Source organism: Salvelinus namaycush, chromosome 20 (genome assembly GCF_016432855.1).
Source record: "Salvelinus namaycush isolate Seneca chromosome 20, SaNama_1.0, whole genome shotgun sequence".
NCBI classification, from domain to species: Eukaryota; Metazoa; Chordata; class Actinopteri; order Salmoniformes; family Salmonidae; genus Salvelinus; species Salvelinus namaycush.
In genome coordinates this window covers 43,881,077-43,901,714 of record NC_052326.1, presented here as the reverse complement: position 1 = coordinate 43,901,714, position 20,638 = coordinate 43,881,077, and the positions used below count along the sequence as shown (strand labels likewise).

General features: G+C 46.3%; 1 protein-coding gene across 1 annotated transcript in view; it reads left to right on the top strand.

Moving 5' to 3' along the window:
* The window catches only part of LOC120065392 (plexin-A1-like), a 384,951-nt gene that overhangs the window by 219,083 nt on the left and 145,230 nt on the right, over window positions 1-20,638 (top strand). Inside the window, exon 9 of the mRNA XM_039016370.1 lies at window positions 937-1,137. Coding sequence (XP_038872298.1) covers window positions 937-1,137 — 201 coding nt within the window. The remainder of the gene's footprint in view (window positions 1-936; window positions 1,138-20,638) is intronic.

Here is a 20,638-nt window from a genome sequence, read left to right as displayed (position 1 = left end):
TGCAGTCACAAGAGGCAGACGGAAATTCCAAATAGTGTCCGTAAAGTTCGTAGAAACATGTCAAACGATGTTTGTAATCAATCCTCAGGTTGTTTTTAGCCTAAATAATCAATAATATTTTAACCGGACAATAGCGTCATCAATATTATAGAAAAACAATAAAGGCGCACTCTCTGGATTGCGCACCAAACAGGTTGGGGATTTTCCACTGGCCTCTCATTGAAACTGCTCGTTCTCCCTAACTTTTCAGAATAAAGGCCTGAAACAATATCTAAAGACTGTGCACAGCTAGTGGAAGCCATAGGGAATGGAATCTAGGTCCTATCCCTTTAAATGGTGGATAGGCTTTCAATGGAAAAACACCCATTTCAAAATAATAGCACTTCCTGGATGGATTTTCCTCCGTTTTTCACCTGCCATTTCAGTTCAGTTCTTTTAACAGTTTTGGAAACTTTAGAGTGTTTTCTATCCAAATCTACCAATTATATGCATATCCTAGCTTCTGGGCCTGAGTAGCAGGCAGTTTACTTTGGGCATGCTTTTCATCCAAAATTCCGAATGCTGCCCCCTATTCCAAAAAAGTTAAACTGCATTTCAATCTCTTTGTTTTGTCTTTGAGGATGAAACAATGCTATGTTTTCACTGAGCTTTCTAGGCTTTCCTTTCTTTTTTATGCAACTCTTTTGAGTATCATGTCAAGTCATAAGCCGATATTATACTGTCACAAAGACTACTTGACATTGACAGTGAACAACCAAGTAACCCAAACCTCTCTCCCTCCCTTCATCCATCCAGTCCTTCATCTCAGCCTCCATCAAGACAGCGGATCAAATAAAAGCATTAAAACGACATAACAATACATGAAAAAACATATTGTTCTCTTAATCTCTTTATTTTTCTGATTATTCTCTCCATACCTCTCTATCCCCCCTTCAGGACTGTCCCCAGATCCTGCCCTCTACCCAGATTTACATCCCTGTGGGTGTGACCAAGCCAATCAACCTGGCCGCCCGCAACCTGCCCCAGCCCCAGTCTGGCCAGAAGAACTACGAGTGTGTGTTCCACGTGCAGGGAGAGAAGCATAGCGTCACCGCACTGCGCTTCAACAGTACCAGCATCCAGTGTCAGAAGACCTCGGTGAGTTAACGCTCTCTCATGATTTTGTTATGCCCAGCACTAACACAACACATTCAATAAAGCAAAGACTAGCCAATTAGATCGAGTTTCAGAAGACCTTTGGGACACTCTGATACACTTATGACTGGTGCAGGATTTTGTTCCAGCCCATCACTAACACAACTGATGTAATAAACCAAATGCTTGCTGATTGGTTTCATTACCAGTGCTCATGACTAGAAGGAATTTGGTCAGTGTTTCTATTTTCCCAGCAGTAACACACCTGATTAGTCTTTTGACCAGTGGTCATGTCTAGGGAGTTTGGCCGGAGTTTAGTTTGTAGGCATGTGGAGAATAAGCGTGAGCACAAGTAGAGGGCCTGCTGAAGGGTGTGTTGGAAGGATATTTGGGTTGTTTGGTGTGCACATGCAGGGGACCATCTGTCAGTCAGAGGATTAGAGTTGCGAATGAGGAAGTGTGTGTGTGTGTGTGTGTGTGTGTGTCTGTGTGTGTGTGTGTGATAAGTGGTGCTGCGATTCACTGAGGCTGAAAATGTGGAGAGGAAGCCTGTCATCGCTGAAGTTCTGTCTCTCTCTCTCTCTGTATGTCTGTCTGTATATCTGTCTGTCTGTCTCTCAATTTCAATTTAAGAGTTTTTATTGTCATGGGAAACACATGTTTACTTTGCCAAAACAAGTGAAATAGATAATAAACAGAAGTGCAATAAATTATACAAAAAAAGAACAGTAAACATTACACTCACAAAAGTTCTGAAAGAATAAAGACATTTCAAGTTTCATATTATGTGCAAATAAAGTACAAAAGGGGAAATAAATAAGTATAAATATGGGTTGCTTTTACAATGGTGTATGTTCTTCATTGGTTGCACTTTTTCTTGTGGCAATAGGTTACACATCTTGTTGCTGTGATGGCACACTGTGGTATTTCACCCAATAGATATGGGAGTTTATCAAAATTAGATTTTTTCCCCCGAATTATTTCTGGGTCTGTGTAATCTGAGGGAAATACGTGTCTCTAACATGATCATACATTTGCCAGGAGGTTAGGACGTGCAGCTCAGTTTCCACTTCATTTTGTGGGCAGTGTCCACATAGCCTGTCTTCTCTTGAGAGCCAGGTACAAAAGGCTATGCTCAGTCTGTACATAGTCAAAGATTTCCTTAATTTTGAGTCAGTCACAGTGGCCAGGTATTCTGGCACTGTGTACTCTCTATTTAGAGTCAAATAGCATTCTAGTTTGCTCAGTTTTTTTGTAAATTATTTCTAATGTGTCAAGTAATTATCTTTTTGTTTTCTCATGATTTGGTTGGGTCTAATTGTGTTGCTGTCCTGGTGCGCTGTGGGGTCTGTTTGTGTTTGTGAACAGAGCCCCAGGACCAGCTTGCTTAGGGGGCTCTTCTCCAGCCTCATTTCTCTGTAGGTGATGGCTTTGTTATGGAACGTTTGGGAATCTCTTCCTTTTAGATGGTTGTAGAATTTAACATCTCTATTTTGGATGTTGATAATTAGTGGGTATTGGCCTAATTCTGCTCTGCATGTGTTATTTGGTATTTTACGTTGTACACAGAGGATATTTTTGCAGAATTCTGCATGCAGAGTCACAATTTGGTGTTTGTACCATTTTGTGAATGCTGAGCAGACCCCAGGCCTGGTTGATGAGCTGACCCCAGACCTCACAACCATAAAGGCCAATGGGTTTTATAACTGAGTCAAGTTTTATTTAGCCAGATCCTAATTGGTATGTTGAATTTTATGGTCCTTTTGATGGCATAGAAGGCCCTTCTTGCCTTCTCTCTCAGATTGTTCATAGCTTTGTGCTAGTTACCTGTGGCGCTGATGTTTAGGCCGAGGTATGTATCGTTTTTTGTGTGCTTTAAGGCAACAATGTCTAGATGGAATTCGTATTCGTGGTCCTGGCAACTGGACATTTTTTGGAACACCATTATTTTTGTCTTACTGAGATTTACTGTCAGGACCCAGGTCTGACATAATCTGTGCAGAAGATCTAGGTGCTGCTGTAGGCCCTCCTTGGTTGGGGACAGAAGATCTAGGTGCTGCTGTAGGCCCTCCTTGGTTGGGAACAGAAGCACCAGGTCATCAGTAGACATTTGACTTCAGATTCTAGTAGGGTGAGGCCGGGTGCTGCAGACTGTTCTAGTGCCCTCGACAATCCGTTGATATATTTGTTGGAGAGGTTGTGGCTTAAGCTGCATCCCTGTCTCATGTACACAAACAAGTGTACGGTTAAAATTGGCAAAAAACACACACATTTCTTTCCACAGGGCCAGGATTGCTGAGGATTTTCCCAAGGTTGTTGTTGACGCATATCCCACGGTAGTTATTGGGGTCAAATTTGTCTCCGCTTTTGTGGATTGGGGTGATCAGTCCTTGGTTCCAAATATTGGGTAATATGCCAGAGTTGAGGATGATGTTAAATAGTTTAACTATAGCCAATTGTAAATTGTGGTCTGTATATTTGATCATTTAATTTGGGATACCATCAACCCCACAGGCCTTTTTGGGTTGGAGGGTGTGCATTTTGTCCTGTAGTTCATTCAATGTAATTGGAGAATCCAGTGGATTCTTGTAGTCTTTAATGGTTAATTCTAAGATTTGAATTTGATCATGTATATTTTTTTGCTGTTTGTTCTTTTTTAATAGAGCTCTCTCTCTCTCTCTTTGTCTGTCTCCGTCCTCTCTCATCTTCTACTCTCCTTCTCTTTTAACCTCCTCCCGCCCTCTTTTGTCTATCTGTCTCTCTGAGAGGTTGGGGTGTAGGCAGGGTGCTAGGCTGGTCGTCCTCACTAGGGGGACAAGGGGGAGACGTGTGTCTCACCAACTATGACCTCCATGAAATATTGATTTCTATTTGGATTACCCGTGTCACACCTGTCTGTATATCATGTCAAATGGTGCCCCCCCCCCATACTTGAAACTTCAGCCATGTTCCTGTTCCCACCTTGGTCATGGGATCTTATCCCAGACGGCGACCCAAAACAACGCGGTCGCTGCAGGAGAGGCAGACGGAGCGACCTACTGGTTAGACTTAGAAGGCGAGCACATCATCCACTGCTTCCGAGCATATTACTCGACAATGTCCAATCTCTAGATAACAAGGTGGAAGAAATTAGGGCACGAGTTGCCTTCCAGAGAGACATGAGAGATTGTAACGTTCTCTGTTTCATGGAAACATGGCTTACTCGGGATATGTTGTCAGAGTCGGTACAGCCACCCGGTTTCTTCATGCATTGCCGACCGCAATGCCGACCGCAACTTCACTGGACTCTATGTAAACTGGAAACCATATATCCTGAGGTTGCATTTATTGTAGCTGGGGATTTTAACAAAGCTAATCTGAGAGCAAGGCTTCCTAAATTCTATCAGCATATTGAATGCGCGACACGAGCTGGCAGCATTCTGGACCATTGCTACTCTAACTTCCGCGATGCATACAAATCCCTCCCCCGCCCTTCGGCAAATCTGACCATGACTCAATTTTGTCGCTCCCAGCCTATAGACAGAAACCTAAACAGGAAACGCCCGTGCTCAGGTCTATCCAATGCTGGTCTGACCAATCGGATTCCACGCTTCAAGATTGCTTCGATGACGCAGACTGGGATATGTTCGGGTAGCCTCAGACAACAACATTGTCGTATACGCTGACTCAGTGAGCGGTTTATTAGCAAGTGCATCGGTGATGTTGTACCCACTGTGACTATTAAAACCTTCCATAACCAGAAACCGTGGATTGATGGCAGCATTCACGCAAAACTAAAAGCGCCAACCACCGCTTTTAATCATGTCAACGCAACTGGAAACATGATTGAATAAAAACAGTGTAGCTATTCCCTCCGGAAGGCAATCAAACAAGCAAAGCATCAGTATAGAAAACATGTGGAGTCGCATTTCAACGGCTCAAACACGTGACGTATGTGGCAGGGTCTACAGTCAATCACGGAGTACAAAAAGAAAACCAGCCCAGTTGCGGACATTGACGTCTTGCTCCCAGACAAATTAAACAACTCTTTGCTCGCTTTGAGGACAATACAGTGCCACTGACATGGCCCGCTACCAAAGCCTGTGGGCTCTCCTTCACCATGGCCAACGTGAGTAAAACATTTAAACGTGTTAACCCTCGCAAGGCTGCTGGCCAAGGCGGAATCCTTAGCCGCGTCCTCAGAGCATGTGCAGACCAGCTGGCTGGTGTGTTTACGGACAATCCCTATCCCAGTCTGCTGTGCCCACATGCTTCAAGATGGCCACCATTGTTCCTTTTCCCAAGAAAGCTAAGGTAACTGAACTAAATGACTATCGGCCCGTAGCACTCACTTCTGTCATCATGAAGTGCTTTGAGAAACTAATCAAGGATCATATAACCTTCACCATACCTGATACCCTAGACCCACTCCAATTTGCTTACCGCCCCATTAGGTCCACAGATGACGCAATCGCCATCACACTGCCCTATCCCATCTGGACAAGAGGAATACCTATGTAAGAATGCTGTTCATTGACTACAGCTCAGCATTTAACACCATAGCACCCTCCAAACTCGTCATTAAGCTCGAGACCCTGGGTCTCAACACCGCCCTGTGCAACTGGGTCCTGGACTTTTTGACGGGCCGACACCATGTGCTGAGGGTAGGAAACAACTTCACCCCGCTGATCCTCAACACTGTAGCCCCACAAGGGTGCGTTCTCAGCCCTCCCCTGTACTCCCTGGTCACCCATAACTGCGTGGCCATGCATGCCTCCAACTCAATCATCAAGTTTTCAGACAACTCTAGAGTGGTAGGCTTGATTACCAAAACAACGAGACGGCCTACAGGGAGGAGTTGAGGGCCCTTGGAGTGTGGTGTCAGGAAAATAACTTCCCACTCAATGTCAACTAAACAAAAGAGATGCTCTTGGACTTCAGGAAACAGCAGAGGGAGCATCCCCCCATCCCCAATAATTACAGAGAGCAACGTGAAATACCTAAATACTCATCATAAAACATTTATGAAAAATACATGGTGTACAGCAAATGAAAGATAAACATCTTGTGAATCCAGCCAATATTTCAGATTTTTTAAGTGTTTTACAGCGAAAACACAATATAGCATTGTATTAGCGTACCACAATAGCCAACCACACAACCGCATTCATTCACCGCAAAGGTAGCGATCGCAAAAAAACAGCAAAAGATATAAAATTATTCACTAACCTTGACAAACTTCATCAGATGACAGTTCTATAACATCATGTTACACAATACATATATGTTTTGTTCGAAAATGTGCATATTTAGCGGTACAAATCGTGGTTTTACAATGTGAATACGTAGCCAAACTGCACAAAATTAGCCGGATATATTTCTGACACTCACCTAATCTAATCAAAGAACTCATCATAAACTTTACTAAAAAATACATGTTGTACAGCAAATGAAAGATACACTAGTTCTTAATGCAATCGCCGTGTTAGAATTCTAAAAATAACTTTAGTACGACATACAGCTTACGTTATAGCGAGACAGCGCCTGCAATGAGGGCGGAAAATATGACTAAACATTTTCCACAGAAATACGAAATAACATCATAAATGGTTCCTACTTTTGCTGAGCTTCCATCAGAATCTTGTACAAGGAGTCCTTTGTCCAGAATAATCGTTGTTTGGTTTTAGAATGTCCTCTTCTCCTGTCGAATTAGCAACCATAGCTAGCCATGTGGCGCAAACGTGGCCAACTTCACATGACGAAAAGAAAATTCCAAAACTCGCAATAAACGTTCAATAAACTGATATAACTCGGTTTAAAAAAACGACTTTATGATATTTTTATCACATATATCAAATAAAATCAGAGCCGGAGATATCTAACGTGTATACCGAAAGCTTTTCAGAAGGCAATCTGGGGTTCCTTCTCGCGCCTTCCAAGACAATGAAATTTCCAGACACGTCATTCCAAAAGCTCTTGTTCGGCCTCAGATCAAGCTAGACACCCCATTCCACCTCTCACTGCCTGTTGACATCTAGTGGAAGGCGTATGCAGTGCATGTATATCCATAGATTTCAGGCAAATTAATAGGAAGGCCCTGGATCGATTTCAGATTTTTCACTTCCTGACAGGAAGTTTGCTGCAAAATGAGTTCTGTTTTACTCACAGATATAATTCAAACGGTTTTAGAAACTTGAGTGTTTTCTATCCAATAGTAATAATAATATGCATATTGTACGAGCAAGAATAGAGAACGAGGCAGTTTAATTTGGGCACGATTTTTTACAAAGTGAAAATAGCACCCCCCTATTGAGAAAATTAACATCTGCTAACCATGTGACCAATAACATTTGATTTGTTTTCATGTTGCATATGAAAAGCACGACAACAACCTGGAACGCCTTCAAAGATTCTAACTTATTAGCTTCGAACAACTACAAATGCATGTCAATACACGCTACAGCTACACGATAGAGACATGTAGCCATATGTTCACTCAGTATGCTAAACACGTGTACACATAGCATGTAACGTGTCCAAAAGGACCGCAAGCTTTGCCACATTGCCCATATGATTAGCATTTAGCAATGCTTGTGTATTTGACAGTTAGTGTAGCGCCTCCTAGCGTAGCATTAGCACTCAAATGCTAGGCTGTTTCAATCGACAGCTACTCATTAGCGCCCACGCACAGCAGCAACCCCCAGTGTTTCTGAAGGGAGTCTAATTAGCCAGTGACAGTGCTGTCTCTCCAAGGAGGGCTCTTCATTGACTGTTTGTTTACTGTAGCAGCCAGCGCTAATCAGCAGCAGCTGACTCAGGCAAGGCTAAAGCAGTATCTCTCCACATGAGGGCTGAAGGGAAGATGTGCTAGTAGGCTAATCAGCAGTTAGCTGTTAGAAAATGGACTCGTTTTGACTGCTAACTGGTGTTGGTATGATAGTGTGTGTGGAATGAGAGGATTTTGCGATTTCCAGCTGATCAGTAGCGTAAACGTGCAGATGTTAAGTTGAGTTTAGCCCAAGTTAACCTATGAGTTTAGCCTATAGACTTAACCTATGAGTTTAGCCTATAGACTTAACCTATGAGTTTAGCCTATAGAATTAACCTATGAGTTTAGCCTATAGACTTAACCTATGAGTTTAGCCTATAGACTTAACCTATGAGTTTAGCCTATAGACTTAACCTATGAGTTTAGCCTATAGACTTCACCTATGAGTTTAGCCTATAGACTTCACCTATGAGTTTAGCCTATAGACTTCACCTATGAGTTTAGCCTATAGACTTCACCTATGAATTTAGCCCGACTTCAAATCAACTTCAAATCAAATATAATTTTATTTGTCACGTGCCGAATACAACAGGTTTAGACCTTACAGTGAAATACGTACAAGCCCTTAACTAACAATTCAGTTTTAAGAAAATACCACCCCCCAAAAATTACAGATAAGAATAACAAATAATTAAAGAGCAGCAGTAAATAACAATAGCGGGGCTATATACAGGGAGTACCGGTGTCGAGGTAATTGAGATAATAGAAAACTTGTTTGGGATAGGGGACAGCATTTTCACTTTTGGATGAATAGCATGCCCAGAGTGAACTGCCTCCTACTCAGTCCCAGATGCTAATATATGCATAGTAGTATTATTATTGGATAGAAAACACTCTGAAGTTTTATTATTCATAAATAGCATTAGAAATATTCACTTACCTTTGATCTTCATCAGAATGCACTCCCAAGAATTGCAGTTCCAAAATACATTTTTGTTTTGTTCGATAATGTCCATCATTTATGTCCATTTATGTCCAATAGCTTCTTTTGTTAGGGCGTTTGGTAAACAATCCAAAAGCGCAATCTGGTCCATTCGGACGAAACGTTCAAAAAGTTATATTACAGGTTGAAGAAACTTGTCAAACTAAGTATAGAATCAATCTTTAGGATGTTTTTATCATAAAAGTTCAATAATGTTCCAACCGGAGAATTCCATTGTCTGTAGAAATGCACTGGAACGAGAGCAACCTCTCAAGTGAAAGCGCGTGACTGAGAACGAGGCTGTAGGCAGACCCCTTAGTAAAACAGCTCCCATCCGGCCCCCCTTCACATGAGAAGCCTGAAACCACGTTCTAAAGACGGTTGACATCTAGTGGAAGCCTTAGGGAGTGCAACATTACCAATATCCCACTGTATATTCAATAGGAGCTGAGTTGAAAATCGACCAACCTCAGATTTCCCAGTTCCTGGTTGGATTTTTTCTCAGGTTTTTGCCTGCCATATGTGATATACTCACAGACATCATTCAAACAGTTTTAGAAACCTCAGAGTGTTTTCTATCCAAATATACTAATAATATGCATATTCCAGTTTTTATGGCTTTGTAGCAGGCCATTTACTCTGGGCATGCTTTTCATCCGGACGTGAAAATACTGCCCCCTACCCCAAAGAAGTTAACCTATGATTTTAGCCCATATAGTTAACCTAATTGGAGTTTAGCCCATAGCGTTAACCTAATAGGAGTTTAGCCCATAGAGTTAACCTAATATGTGTTTAACCCATAGAGTTAACCTAATAGGAGTTTAGCCCATAGAGTCAACCTAATAGGAGTTTAGCCCATAGAGTTAACCTAATAGGAGTTTAGCCCATAGAGTTAACCTAATAGGAGTTTAGCCCATAGAGTTAACCTAATAGGAGTTTAGCCCATAGAGTTAACCTAATAGGAGTTTAGCCCATAGAGTTAACCTAATAGGAGTTTAGCCCATAGAGTTAACCTAATAGGAGTTTAGCCCATAGAGTTAACCTAATAGGAGTTTAGCCCATAGCGTCAACCTAATAGGAGTTTAGCCCATAGAGTTAACCTAATAGGAGTTTAGCCCATAGAGTCAACCTAATAGGAGTTTAGCCCATAGAGTTAACCTAATATGTGTTTAGCCCATAGAGTTAACCTAATAGGAGTTTAGCCCATAGAGTTAACCTAATATGTGTTTAACCCATAGAGTTAACCTAATATGTGTTTAACCCATAGAGTTAACCTAATAGGAGTTTAGCCCATAGAGTTAACCTAATATGTGTTTAACCCATAGAGTTAACCTAATAGGAGTTTAGCCCATAGAGTCAACCTAATAGGAGTTTAGCCCATAGAGTTAACCTAATAGGAGTTTAGCCCATAGAGTTAACCTAATAGGAGTTTAGCCCATAGCGTCAACCTAATAGGAGTTTAGCCCATAGAGTTAACCTAATAGGAGTTTAGCCCATAGAGTCAACCTAATAGGAGTTTTGCCAATGAGTCTGGACAGAAGGATTGTTTTTTGGAGGGAAGGAGAAGAGAAGTGAACGGTGTGCAAGGAATGACCAGGAACTCAAGGATGTGTGCATCAGTAAAGTAAAGAAGACACTTCTCCTCTTTTCGGTCTGAAGGAGTCATATTATCAGCATGGCTCCTATCTGTAGTCCGAGTGATGGATACTGTTCCCTTGTACACTGACCCTTTTGCATAGTCACAGGAAGCGGTCAATGCACGCTGAAGATAAATAATGACGTGATAGGATGATATCTATATTTGCCTCGTACAGTATTGGCTCTTGGTATCTGGTTATGGGGTTATGTATCTGTCCTTTGGCGCTTCTATGTCTATCACTCCAGTGTTAATTTGCTAAACTGTAATTTCTTCGCTAGTATGGCCTATTTATTGCCTTACATCCTCACGCCATTTGCACACGCTGTATATAGACTTTCTTTTTTTTCTATTGTGTTATTGACTGTACGCTTGTTTATTCCGTGTGTAACTCTGTGTTGTTGTTTGTGTCGCACTGCTTTGCTTTATCTTGGCCAGGTCGCAGTTGTAAATGAGAACTTGTTCTCAACTAGCCTACCTGGTTAAATAAAGGTGAAATAAAAAAATAAAATACAAATATATTTTAAAAATATGTTAGGTTTGCTGGTCATTGTTCTGACTTAATATTCCCTTGCTCCTCGTTGAAACAGATATATTGTCCATGGAAGATTGATCATTACTTTATATTTCACAATACTTTGAGGACTTTGTGGAGCAGTTTAGTGGCTTAACCATCCCAGACATTGACACAGTTCAGTATTCCAGCCCACAGTCCAGTGTTCCAGCCCTTTTGCTTGTGTGCAAATACAGTCAATATTGCTCTACATTCCCCAGAGAAACTAATCTGGTTTGGCGGTGGATCTTCCTTCCATCGTGTGCGTGTGTGCGTGTGTGTGTGTGCGCACACACACCCCGGAAAAGGGAGAAGCAGGGCAAGAAAATTAGACTAACAGAGGAGTCGGCAATAGATGGAGAGGAGGACATGGAGGGAAGAAGGATAGGGAAAGAGATGGGGTAAGCATATGGTAAGAAGGGTGGGTAGAGGGAGTAGGAGAGGGAGAGGAGGGTGTAGAGGAGGGAGAGGAGGGTGGGTAGAGGGAGAGAAGGGTGGGTAGAGGGAGAGAAGGGTGGGTAGAGGGAGTAGAGGAGGGGGAGAAAGGTGGGGAGAGGGAGTAGGGGAGTGAGAGAATGGTGGATAGAGGGAGTAGTGGAGTGAGAGAAGGGTGTGTAGAGAGAGAGAAGGGTAGATAGAGGAGGGAGAGACGGGTGGATAGAGGGAGAGAAGGGTGGGTAGAGGAGGAAGAGAAGGGTAGGTAGAGGCAGTAGGGGAGGGAGAGAAGGGTGGGTAGAGGGAGTAGAGGAGGAAGAGAAGGGTAGGTAGAGGGAGTAGGGGAGGGGGAAAAGGGTGGGTAGAGGGAGAAGAGGAAGAGAGGGGTAGGCAGAGGGAGAAAAGGGTGGGTAGAGGAAGTGAATGGTGGGTAGAGGGAGTAGGGGAGGGAGAGAAGGGTGGATAGAGGTAGTAGGGGAGTGAGAGACAAGGGTGGATAGAGGGAGAGCAGGGTGTTTTGAGGGAGTAGAGAGAGAAAGGTGGGGAGAGAGGCAAAGTAGGGGAGTGTAGAGTGAAACAAGGGTGGGTAGATGAGTGAGATAATTTGTACTTATTTAACCTTTATTTAACTAAGAACAAATTCTTATTTACATTGACAGCCTACTGGGGAACAGTGGGTTAACTGCTTTGTTCAGGGGCAGAATGACATATTTGTAACTTGTCAGCTCTCGGATTCGATCCAGCAACCTGTCGGTTACTGTCCCAATGCTCTAACCACTAGGCTACCTGCAGCCCCCAAGGGAGAGATGGTGGGTAGAGGGAGTAGGGGAGGGAAAGAAGGGTGGGTAGAGGGAGAGAAGGGTGGGTAGGGGGAGTAGGGGATGGAGAGATCAGCAGAAAGCAAAGATCCAAAAAGATTGCATAGAGAGAGGGACACAGCAAATGTGATAGTTAGAGGTGGAGAGAGAGAGAGAGAGAGAGAGAGAGAGAGAGAGAGAGTTTGGAAGACATGAGGAGGACACAGCTGAGGCTCGTTCCACTTTCTTCTCTAGATGGAACTGAGAGAAGGATGAAGAGAATAATGAGGAGAGGAGAGAGGTTGAGAGCTGAAGGCTTCCATATGCACCACACAGTGCACCACACTGACAGCAATGACCCATTAACCAGACAGAGGATATAAGGTCTCAATGTATTGCTTTCTGACGACCAGGGTCCAGTTTACCAAAAGATTTAAGGAAAGGTTCATCTTTCATAGGATGTCATTAAATCTTTGAGCAGTTTCCCAAAACCCTTCTGCATCACCTTACACAGATCTCCGCTAAACCTAGCGTCACTATGTTTATCTGTCTCTCTGTGCGGCGTGTGCGTTTTCACTCAGGTGTCTGTGCCCTCAATACAGATGCATATCCTTTTAAATATACATTTATTTTTTGTTTAATTTATTTGCACCAAATAAAGCAAGTGACAGACAACACTACAGATAAAAACAAATTCAAAAAACGGTGTGCAGGTGTGGTGGAAGCCCAAAGATTTCAAATCAGCAAAAAAAGAAACGTCAACGTCACTGTCAACTGCGTTTATTTTCAGCAATCTTGACATGTGTAAACATTTGTATGAACATAACAAGATTCAACAACTGAGACATAAACTGAACAAATTCCACAGACATGTGACAAACAGAAATGGAAAAATGTGTCCCTGAACAAAGGGGGGGTCAAAATCAAAAGTAACAGTCGGTATCTGGTGTGGCCACCAGCTGCATTAAGTACTGCAGTGCATCTCCTCCTCATGGACTGCACCAGATTTGCCTGTTCTTGCTGTGAGATGTTATCCCACTCTTCCACCAAGGCACCTGCAAGTTCCTGGACATTTCTGCGGGGATTGGCCCTAGCCCTCACCCTCCGATCCAATAGGTCCCAGATGTGCTCAATGGGATTGAGATCCGGGCTCTTCACTGGCCATGGCAGAACAGTAGCATTCCTGTTTTGCAGGAAATCACGCACAGAACGAGCAGTATGGCTGTTGGCATTGTCATGCTGGAGGGTCATGTCAGGATGAGCCTGCAGGAAGGGTACCACATGATGGAGGAGGATGTCTTCCCTGTAACACACAGTGTTGTGATTGCCTGCGATGACAACAAGCTCAGTCCGATGATGCTGTGACACACTGCCCCAGACCATGACGGACCCTCCACCTCCAAATCGATCCCGCTCCAGAGTACAGGCCTCGGTGTAATGCTCATTCCTTCGACGATAAACGCGAATCCAACATCACCCCTGTTGAGACAAAACTGCGACTCTTCAGTGAAGACCACTTTTTGCCAGTCCTGTGTGGTCTAGCGACGGTGGGTTTATGCCCATAGGTGACGTTGTTGCCGGTGATGTCTGGTGAGGACCTGCCTTACAACAGGTCTACAAGCCCTCAGTCCAGCCTCTCTCAGCCTATTGCGGACAGTCTGAGCACTGATGGAGGGATTGTGCGTTCCTGGTGTAACTTGGGCAGTTGTTGTTGCCATCCTGTACCTGTCCCGCAGGTGTGATGTTCGGATGTACCGATCCTGTCTCCCTGTAGCGCTGTCTTAGGCGTCTCACAGTGCGGACATTGAAATGTATTGCCCTGGCCACATCTGCAGTCCTCACGGAGATGAGCAGGGACCCTGGGCATCTTTCTTTTGGTGTTTTTCAGAGTCAGTAGAAAGGCACCTTTAGTGTCCTAAGTTTTCATAACTGTGACCTTAATTGCCTACCGTCTGTAAGCAGTTAGTGTCTTAACGACCGTTCCACAGGTGCATGTTCATTAATTGTTTATGGTTCATTGAACAAGCATGGGAAACAGTGTTTAAACCCTTTACAATGAACATCTGTGAAGTTATTTTTATTTTTACGACTTATCTTTGAAAGACAGGGTCCTGAAAAAGGGACGTTTCTTTTTTTGCTGTTTATATAAAGAACACACCAAATAAAACTATAGACAATACAAAAATGTTTTGTTAAAACAGATAACAAATCCTACTAATTATAAATGTATGAATTGATCAGTAATCACAAATTGTTTATTTTATTTGTTTTGTTTAAATGTGAGAGTGTGAGAGTTAGGCTAAATGGAGGAGATTACCGGGTAGTTTGGTTCATCAGGCTCCTCCCTCCCTCCCTTGATGAGTGAGGCAGTACATCGTTCTCACATGCTGTCCTGTCTTAATTAGAATGAATTGCTTGCTGGCTATCAACATATGGCATCTTCTCCACCTCTGTCCCGCTCTCCCTCCCTCTCTGCATCCCAACCTAGGCCTATATGCACAAATGTGTGCGTGGTTTGGACTTCTATACTATTCATATGGCAGCAGTTTTCCTAAATTTCCTCGACAGAAGTTTTCCCCCTTCCTCTGTGTATTTTTATCAATAATAAACGTGGTGGCTGTACGATGAGCTCCTAACTTGCTCCGGCTCTGTTCCAATCCTGTTATGCTAACCAGATTAGCCCAGACAGTCATGTTATGAGCCGGGACTAATTCCATACTGCCTGACCCCACACTAATCCTTGGGCATATTACCACTTGATCCTTTATTAGGCCTTCATATTTGTACTCTGTTTATGTGTGTGTTTGGGATTGTGTGCGTGCGCATGTGCTTCTTTAGGTGCGTTTATCAAGGTCAATGCAACGGTCTCTGAATGTCAATTAGCCTATATTATTATTATTATTATTATTATTCTGTGTGTAAAAGGTTAATCACCTTGCCAACGGCATTACCATTGTTTTTCCATCACGTTGTTTATCAATAACTTAAATCTTTCAACCATCTATGTGTTTGGTCTCATCTGCTTTCTCAATTAGGGTGGTTTGGTGAACCATACACGTGTGATGAGTAACCTTGCCTTATACCCTGCTTTAACTGTTTTTTCAAGCAAAAATGTGTACACAGACACTCTTTAAACGACGAGGTTCACAGCCTGACCATCACACATGCAGCTATTTTATAAAAAGTTTACAAAAGTAGCAGCGAGTTGGCATCCCAAGTGGCGCAGCGGTCTAAGGCACTGTGGTCTAAGGCACTGTGGTCTAAGGCACTGTGGTCTAAGGCACTGTGGTCTAAGGCACTGCGGTCTAAGGCACTGCGGTCTAAGGCACTGCGGTCTAAGGCACTGCGGTCTAAGGCACTGCGGTCTAAGGCACTGCGGTCTAAGGCACTGCGGTCTAAGGCACTGCGGTCTAAGGCACTGCGGTCTAAGGCACTGCGGTCTAAGGCACTGCGGCGCAGCGGTCTAAGGCACTGCGGTCTAAGGCACTGTGGCGCAGCGGTCTAAGGCACTGCGGTCTAAGGCACTGCGGCGCAGCGGTCTAAGGCACTGCGGCGCAGCGGTCTAAGGCACTGCGGTCTAAGGCACTGCGGTCTAAGGCACTGCGGCGCAGCGGTCTAAGGCACTGTGGTCTAAGGCACTGTGGTCTAAGGCACTGTGGCGCAGCGGTCTAAGGCACTGCGGTCTAAGGCACTGTGGCGCAGCGGTCTAAGGCACTGCGGTCTAAGGCACTGCGGTCTAAGGCACTGCGGTCTAAGGCACTGTGGCGCAGCGGTCTAAGGCACTGCGGTCTAAGGCACTGTGGCGCAGCGGTCTAAGGCACTGCGGTCTAAGGCACTGCGGTCTAAGGCACTGTGGCGCAGCGGTCTAAGGCACTGTGGTCTAAGGCACTGTGGCGCAGCGGTCTAAGGCACTGCGGTCTAAGGCACTGTGGCGCAGCGGTCTAAGGCACTGCGGTCTAAGGCACTGCGGTCTAAGGCACTGCGGTCTAAGGCACTGCGGCCTAAGGCACAGCGGTCTAAGGCACAGCGGCCTAAGGCACAGCGGTCTAAGGCACAGCGGTCTAAGGCACAGCGGTCTAAGGCACTGTGGCGCAGCGGTCTAAGGCACTGCGGTCTAAGGCACTGCGGTCTAAGGCACTGCGGTCTAAGGCACTGCGGTCTAAGGCACTGCGGTCTAAGGCACTGCGGTCTAAGGCACTGCGGTCTAAGGCACTGCGGCGCAGCGGTCTAAGGCACTGCGGTCTAAGGCACTGCGGTCTAAGGCACTGCGGCGCAGCGGTCTAAGGCACTGTGGTCTAAGGCACTGTGGTCTAAGGCACTGTGGCGCAGCGGTCTAAGGCACTGCGGTCTAAGGCACTGTGGCGCAGCGGTCTAAGGCACTGCGGTCTAAGGCACTGCGGTCTAAGGCACTGCGGTCTAAGGCACTGTGGCGCAGCGGTCTAAGGCACTGCGGTCTAAGGCACTGTGGCGCAGCGGTCTAAGGCACTGTGGTCTAAGGCACTGTGGCGCAGCGGTCTAAGGCACTGCGGTCTAAGGCACTGTGGCGCAGCGGTCTAAGGCACTGCGGTCTAAGGCACTGCGGTCTAAGGCACTGCGGTCTAAGGCACTGCGGTCTAAGGCACTGGTCTAAGGTGCAGCGGTCTAAGGCACAGCGGTCTAAGGCACTGTGGCGCAGCGGTCTAAGGCACTGCGGTCTAAGGCACTGCGGCGCAGCGGTCTAAGGCACTGCGGTCTAAGGCACTGCGGTCTAAGGCACTGCGGCGCAGCGGTCTAAGGCACTGTGGTCTAAGGCACTGTGGTCTAAGGCACTGTGGTCTAAGGCACTGTGGCGCAGCGGTCTAAGGCACTGCGGTCTAAGGCACTGTGGCGCAGCGGTCTAAGGCACTGCGGTCTAAGGCACTGCGGTCTAAGGCACTGCGGTCTAAGGCACTGCGGTCTAAGGCACTGCGGTCTAAGGCACTGTGGCGCAGCGGTCTAAGGCGCAGCGGTCTAAGGCACTGCGGTCTAAGGCACTGCGGTCTAAGGCACTGCGGTCTAAGGCACTGCGGTCTAAGGCACTGCGGTCTAAGGCACTGCGGTCTAAGGCACTGTGGCGCAGCGGTCTAAGGCACTGCGGTCTAAGGCACTGTGGCGCAGCGGTCTAAGGCACTGTGGCGCAGCGGTCTAAGGCACTGTGGTCTAAGGCACTGTGGTCTAAGGCACTGTGGTCTAAGGCACTGTGGTCTAAGGCACTGTGGTCTAAGGCACTGTGGTCTAAGGCACTGTGGTCTAAGGCACTGTGGTCTAAGGCACTGTGGTCTAAGGCACTGTGGTCTAAGGCACTGTGGTCTAAGGCACTGTGGTCTAAGGCACTGTGGTCTAAGGCACTGTGGTCTATGGCACTGTGGTCTATGGCACTATGGTCTATGGCACTGTGGTCTAAGGCACTGTGGTCTAAGGCACTGTGGTCTAAGGCACTGTGGTCTAAGGCACTGTGGTCTAAGGCACTGTGGTCTAAGGCACTGTGGTCTAAGGCACTGTGGTCTAAGGCACTGTGGTCTAAGGCACTGCGGTCTAAGGCACTGTGGCGCAGCGGTCTAAGGCACTGCGGTCTAAGGCACTGCGGTCTAAGGCACTGCGGTCTAAGGCACTGCGGTCTAAGGCACTGCGGTCTAAGGCACTGCGGTCTAAGGCACTGTGGCGCAGCGGTCTAAGGCACTGCGGTCTAAGGCACTGCGGTCTAAGGCACTGCGGTCTAAGGCACTGCGGTCTAAGGCACTGCGGTCTAAGGCACTGCGGTCTAAGGCACTGCGGTCTAAGGCACTGCGGTCTAAGGCACTGCGGCGCAGCGGTCTAAGGCACTGCGGCGCAGCGGTCTAAGGCACTGCGGCGCAGCGGTCTAAGGCACTGCGGCGCAGCGGTCTAAGGCACTGCGGCGCAGCGGTCTAAGGCGCAGCGGTCTAAGGCGCAGCGGTCTAAGGCACTGCGGTCTAAGGCACTGCGGTCTAAGGCACTGCGGTCTAAGGCACTGCGGTCTAAGGCACTGCGGTCTAAGGCACTGCGGTCTAAGGCACTGCGGCGCAGCGGTCTAAGGCACTGCGGTCTAAGGCACTGCGGTCTAAGGCACTGCGGTCTAAGGCACTGCGGTCTAAGGCACAGCGGTCTAAGGCACAGCGGTCTAAGGCACAGCGGTCTAAGGCACAGCGGCCTAAGGCACAGCGGCCTAAGGCACAGCGGCCTAAGGCACAGCGGCCTAAGGCACAGCGGCCTAAGGCACAGCGGTCTAAGGCACAGCGGTCTAAGGCACAGCGGTCTAAGGCACAGCGGTCTAAGGCACTGCGGTCTAAGGCACTGCGGTCTAAGGCACTGTGGCGCAGCGGTCTAAGGCACTGCGGTCTAAGGCACTGCGGTCTAAGGCACTGCGGTCTAAGGCACTGCGGTCTAAGGCACTGCGGTCTAAGGCACAGCGGTCTAAGGCACAGCGGTCTAAGGCACAGCGGCCTAAGGCACAGCGGCCTAAGGCACAGCGGCCTAAGGCACAGCGGCCTAAGGCACAGCGGCCTAAGGCACAGCGGCCTAAGGCACAGCGGCCTAAGGCACAGCGGTCTAAGGCACAGCGGTCTAAGGCACAGCGGTCTAAGGCACTGCGGTCTAAGGCACTGTGGCGCAGCGGTCTAAGGCACTGCGGTCTAAGGCACTGCGGTCTAAGGCACTGCGGTCTAAGGCACTGCGGTCTAAGGCACTGCGGTCTAAGGCACTGCGGTCTAAGGCACTGCGGTCTAAGGCACTGCGGTCTAAGGCACTGCGGTCTAAGGCACTGTGGCGCAGCGGTCTAAGGCACTGCGGCGCAGTGCTTGAGGAGCCACTACAGACCTGGGTACGATCCTAGGTTGTGTCACACCCGGCAGTGTTATGTTTCGGAGGATGCATGACTCGACTTTCGCCTCTCCCGAGCCCGTTGGGGAGTTGCAATGATTAGACAAGATCGTAATTGGATTGATTATCATGATATTGGGGATAAAATACAAAAAAATAATAATATAAAAATAAAACAAGGAGCAGCGAGTTTATAAAACGTTGCAACTAAGTTTAAAGGATCCATGTCTCGGTAATACCTCAGGCTGTCTAATTTCAACAGTGAACATAAAGAAATAGTAAAGACATGTATTCTAACGGTTAACATGTATTACTTAATGTGGCATGAACACAACCAGTCATTGATTTTTTTTTCTGATTGTCGAACAAATTACTTTAAAAAGTCGGCTACCTGTGCACATTCGTCCACTCCAAAATAATTCCCACCATCCAAACAATGCACTGTGCACTAGCCATTGGATAAATGAAAAGAGACCTCTGTTACAAAACACCAAAAAGTGTGATGTCATTCGGTGATTGTCATTAGGCCTCTTATAGCCTGAATGAATTGTTGCGTCTTGTTGAATAATGTACCTTTTTTGTAAAAAGTAAAGTCGAGACACCTGAAAAGGGGCCGAAATACGGGACGCAGATACAGCTGTGTCTGTCCCGAGCTCATCTGTGTGGGAAACTATGAGGGCCCATAGTTATGAGGGCCCACAACTTATGTTGTAAGTTCGCTAGGGATCTGAATCCAGTCAATAAAATATTGCAAATTTGCTAGTGAATGCTCAAGACAGACAGTGAGGCAGACAGGCGAAGTAGAGAGCTGAATGCCATTGAAAGAACCTGAACCAACTGTCACTGGTTTAAACCATGACAGAGAGGTGTGGGTATTAGTGTCATGTGAAATAAGATTTTTCATATTTACCAGTATCAGTACAAAATTGCATTTTAAACAAATAGGAGAATGGTTTGATTAGAGACCCTACAAAGTTTGACTTTAGTTGCATTTAGGGGAGCTCATGTCTCTTTCGGGGGGTCTTAGCCCCCCTGGCCACCCCTGTAATTCACACACTGGTTGTGGGGGCCTCAAGGGAAAAAATGGGCTGGCGTGTTAGAAATGCCTGCGCCGATTTCAGTCCTCCCCCGGAAAAATGCATTGTGTGAACATCATCTGACAGTCTGGTCACTACTTGCCTTGTCCCATCGCTGCAACTCCAGTACGGACTCGGGAGAGGCGAAGGTCAAGAGCCATGCCTCCTCCAAAACACAACACTGCCAAGCTGCACTGCTTCTTGACGCACTTGCTTAACCCAGAAGCCAGCCGCACCAATGTGTCGGAGGAAACACCGTACAACTGGCGACTGTGTCAGCGTGCATGCACCGGCCCCGCCACAAGGAGTCGCTAGAGCGCAATGGGACAGGGACATTCCGACCGGCCAAACCCTCCCCTAACCCAGATGAATCTGGGTCTGTAGTGACGCCACAAGCATTGCGATGCAGTGCCATAGTCTGC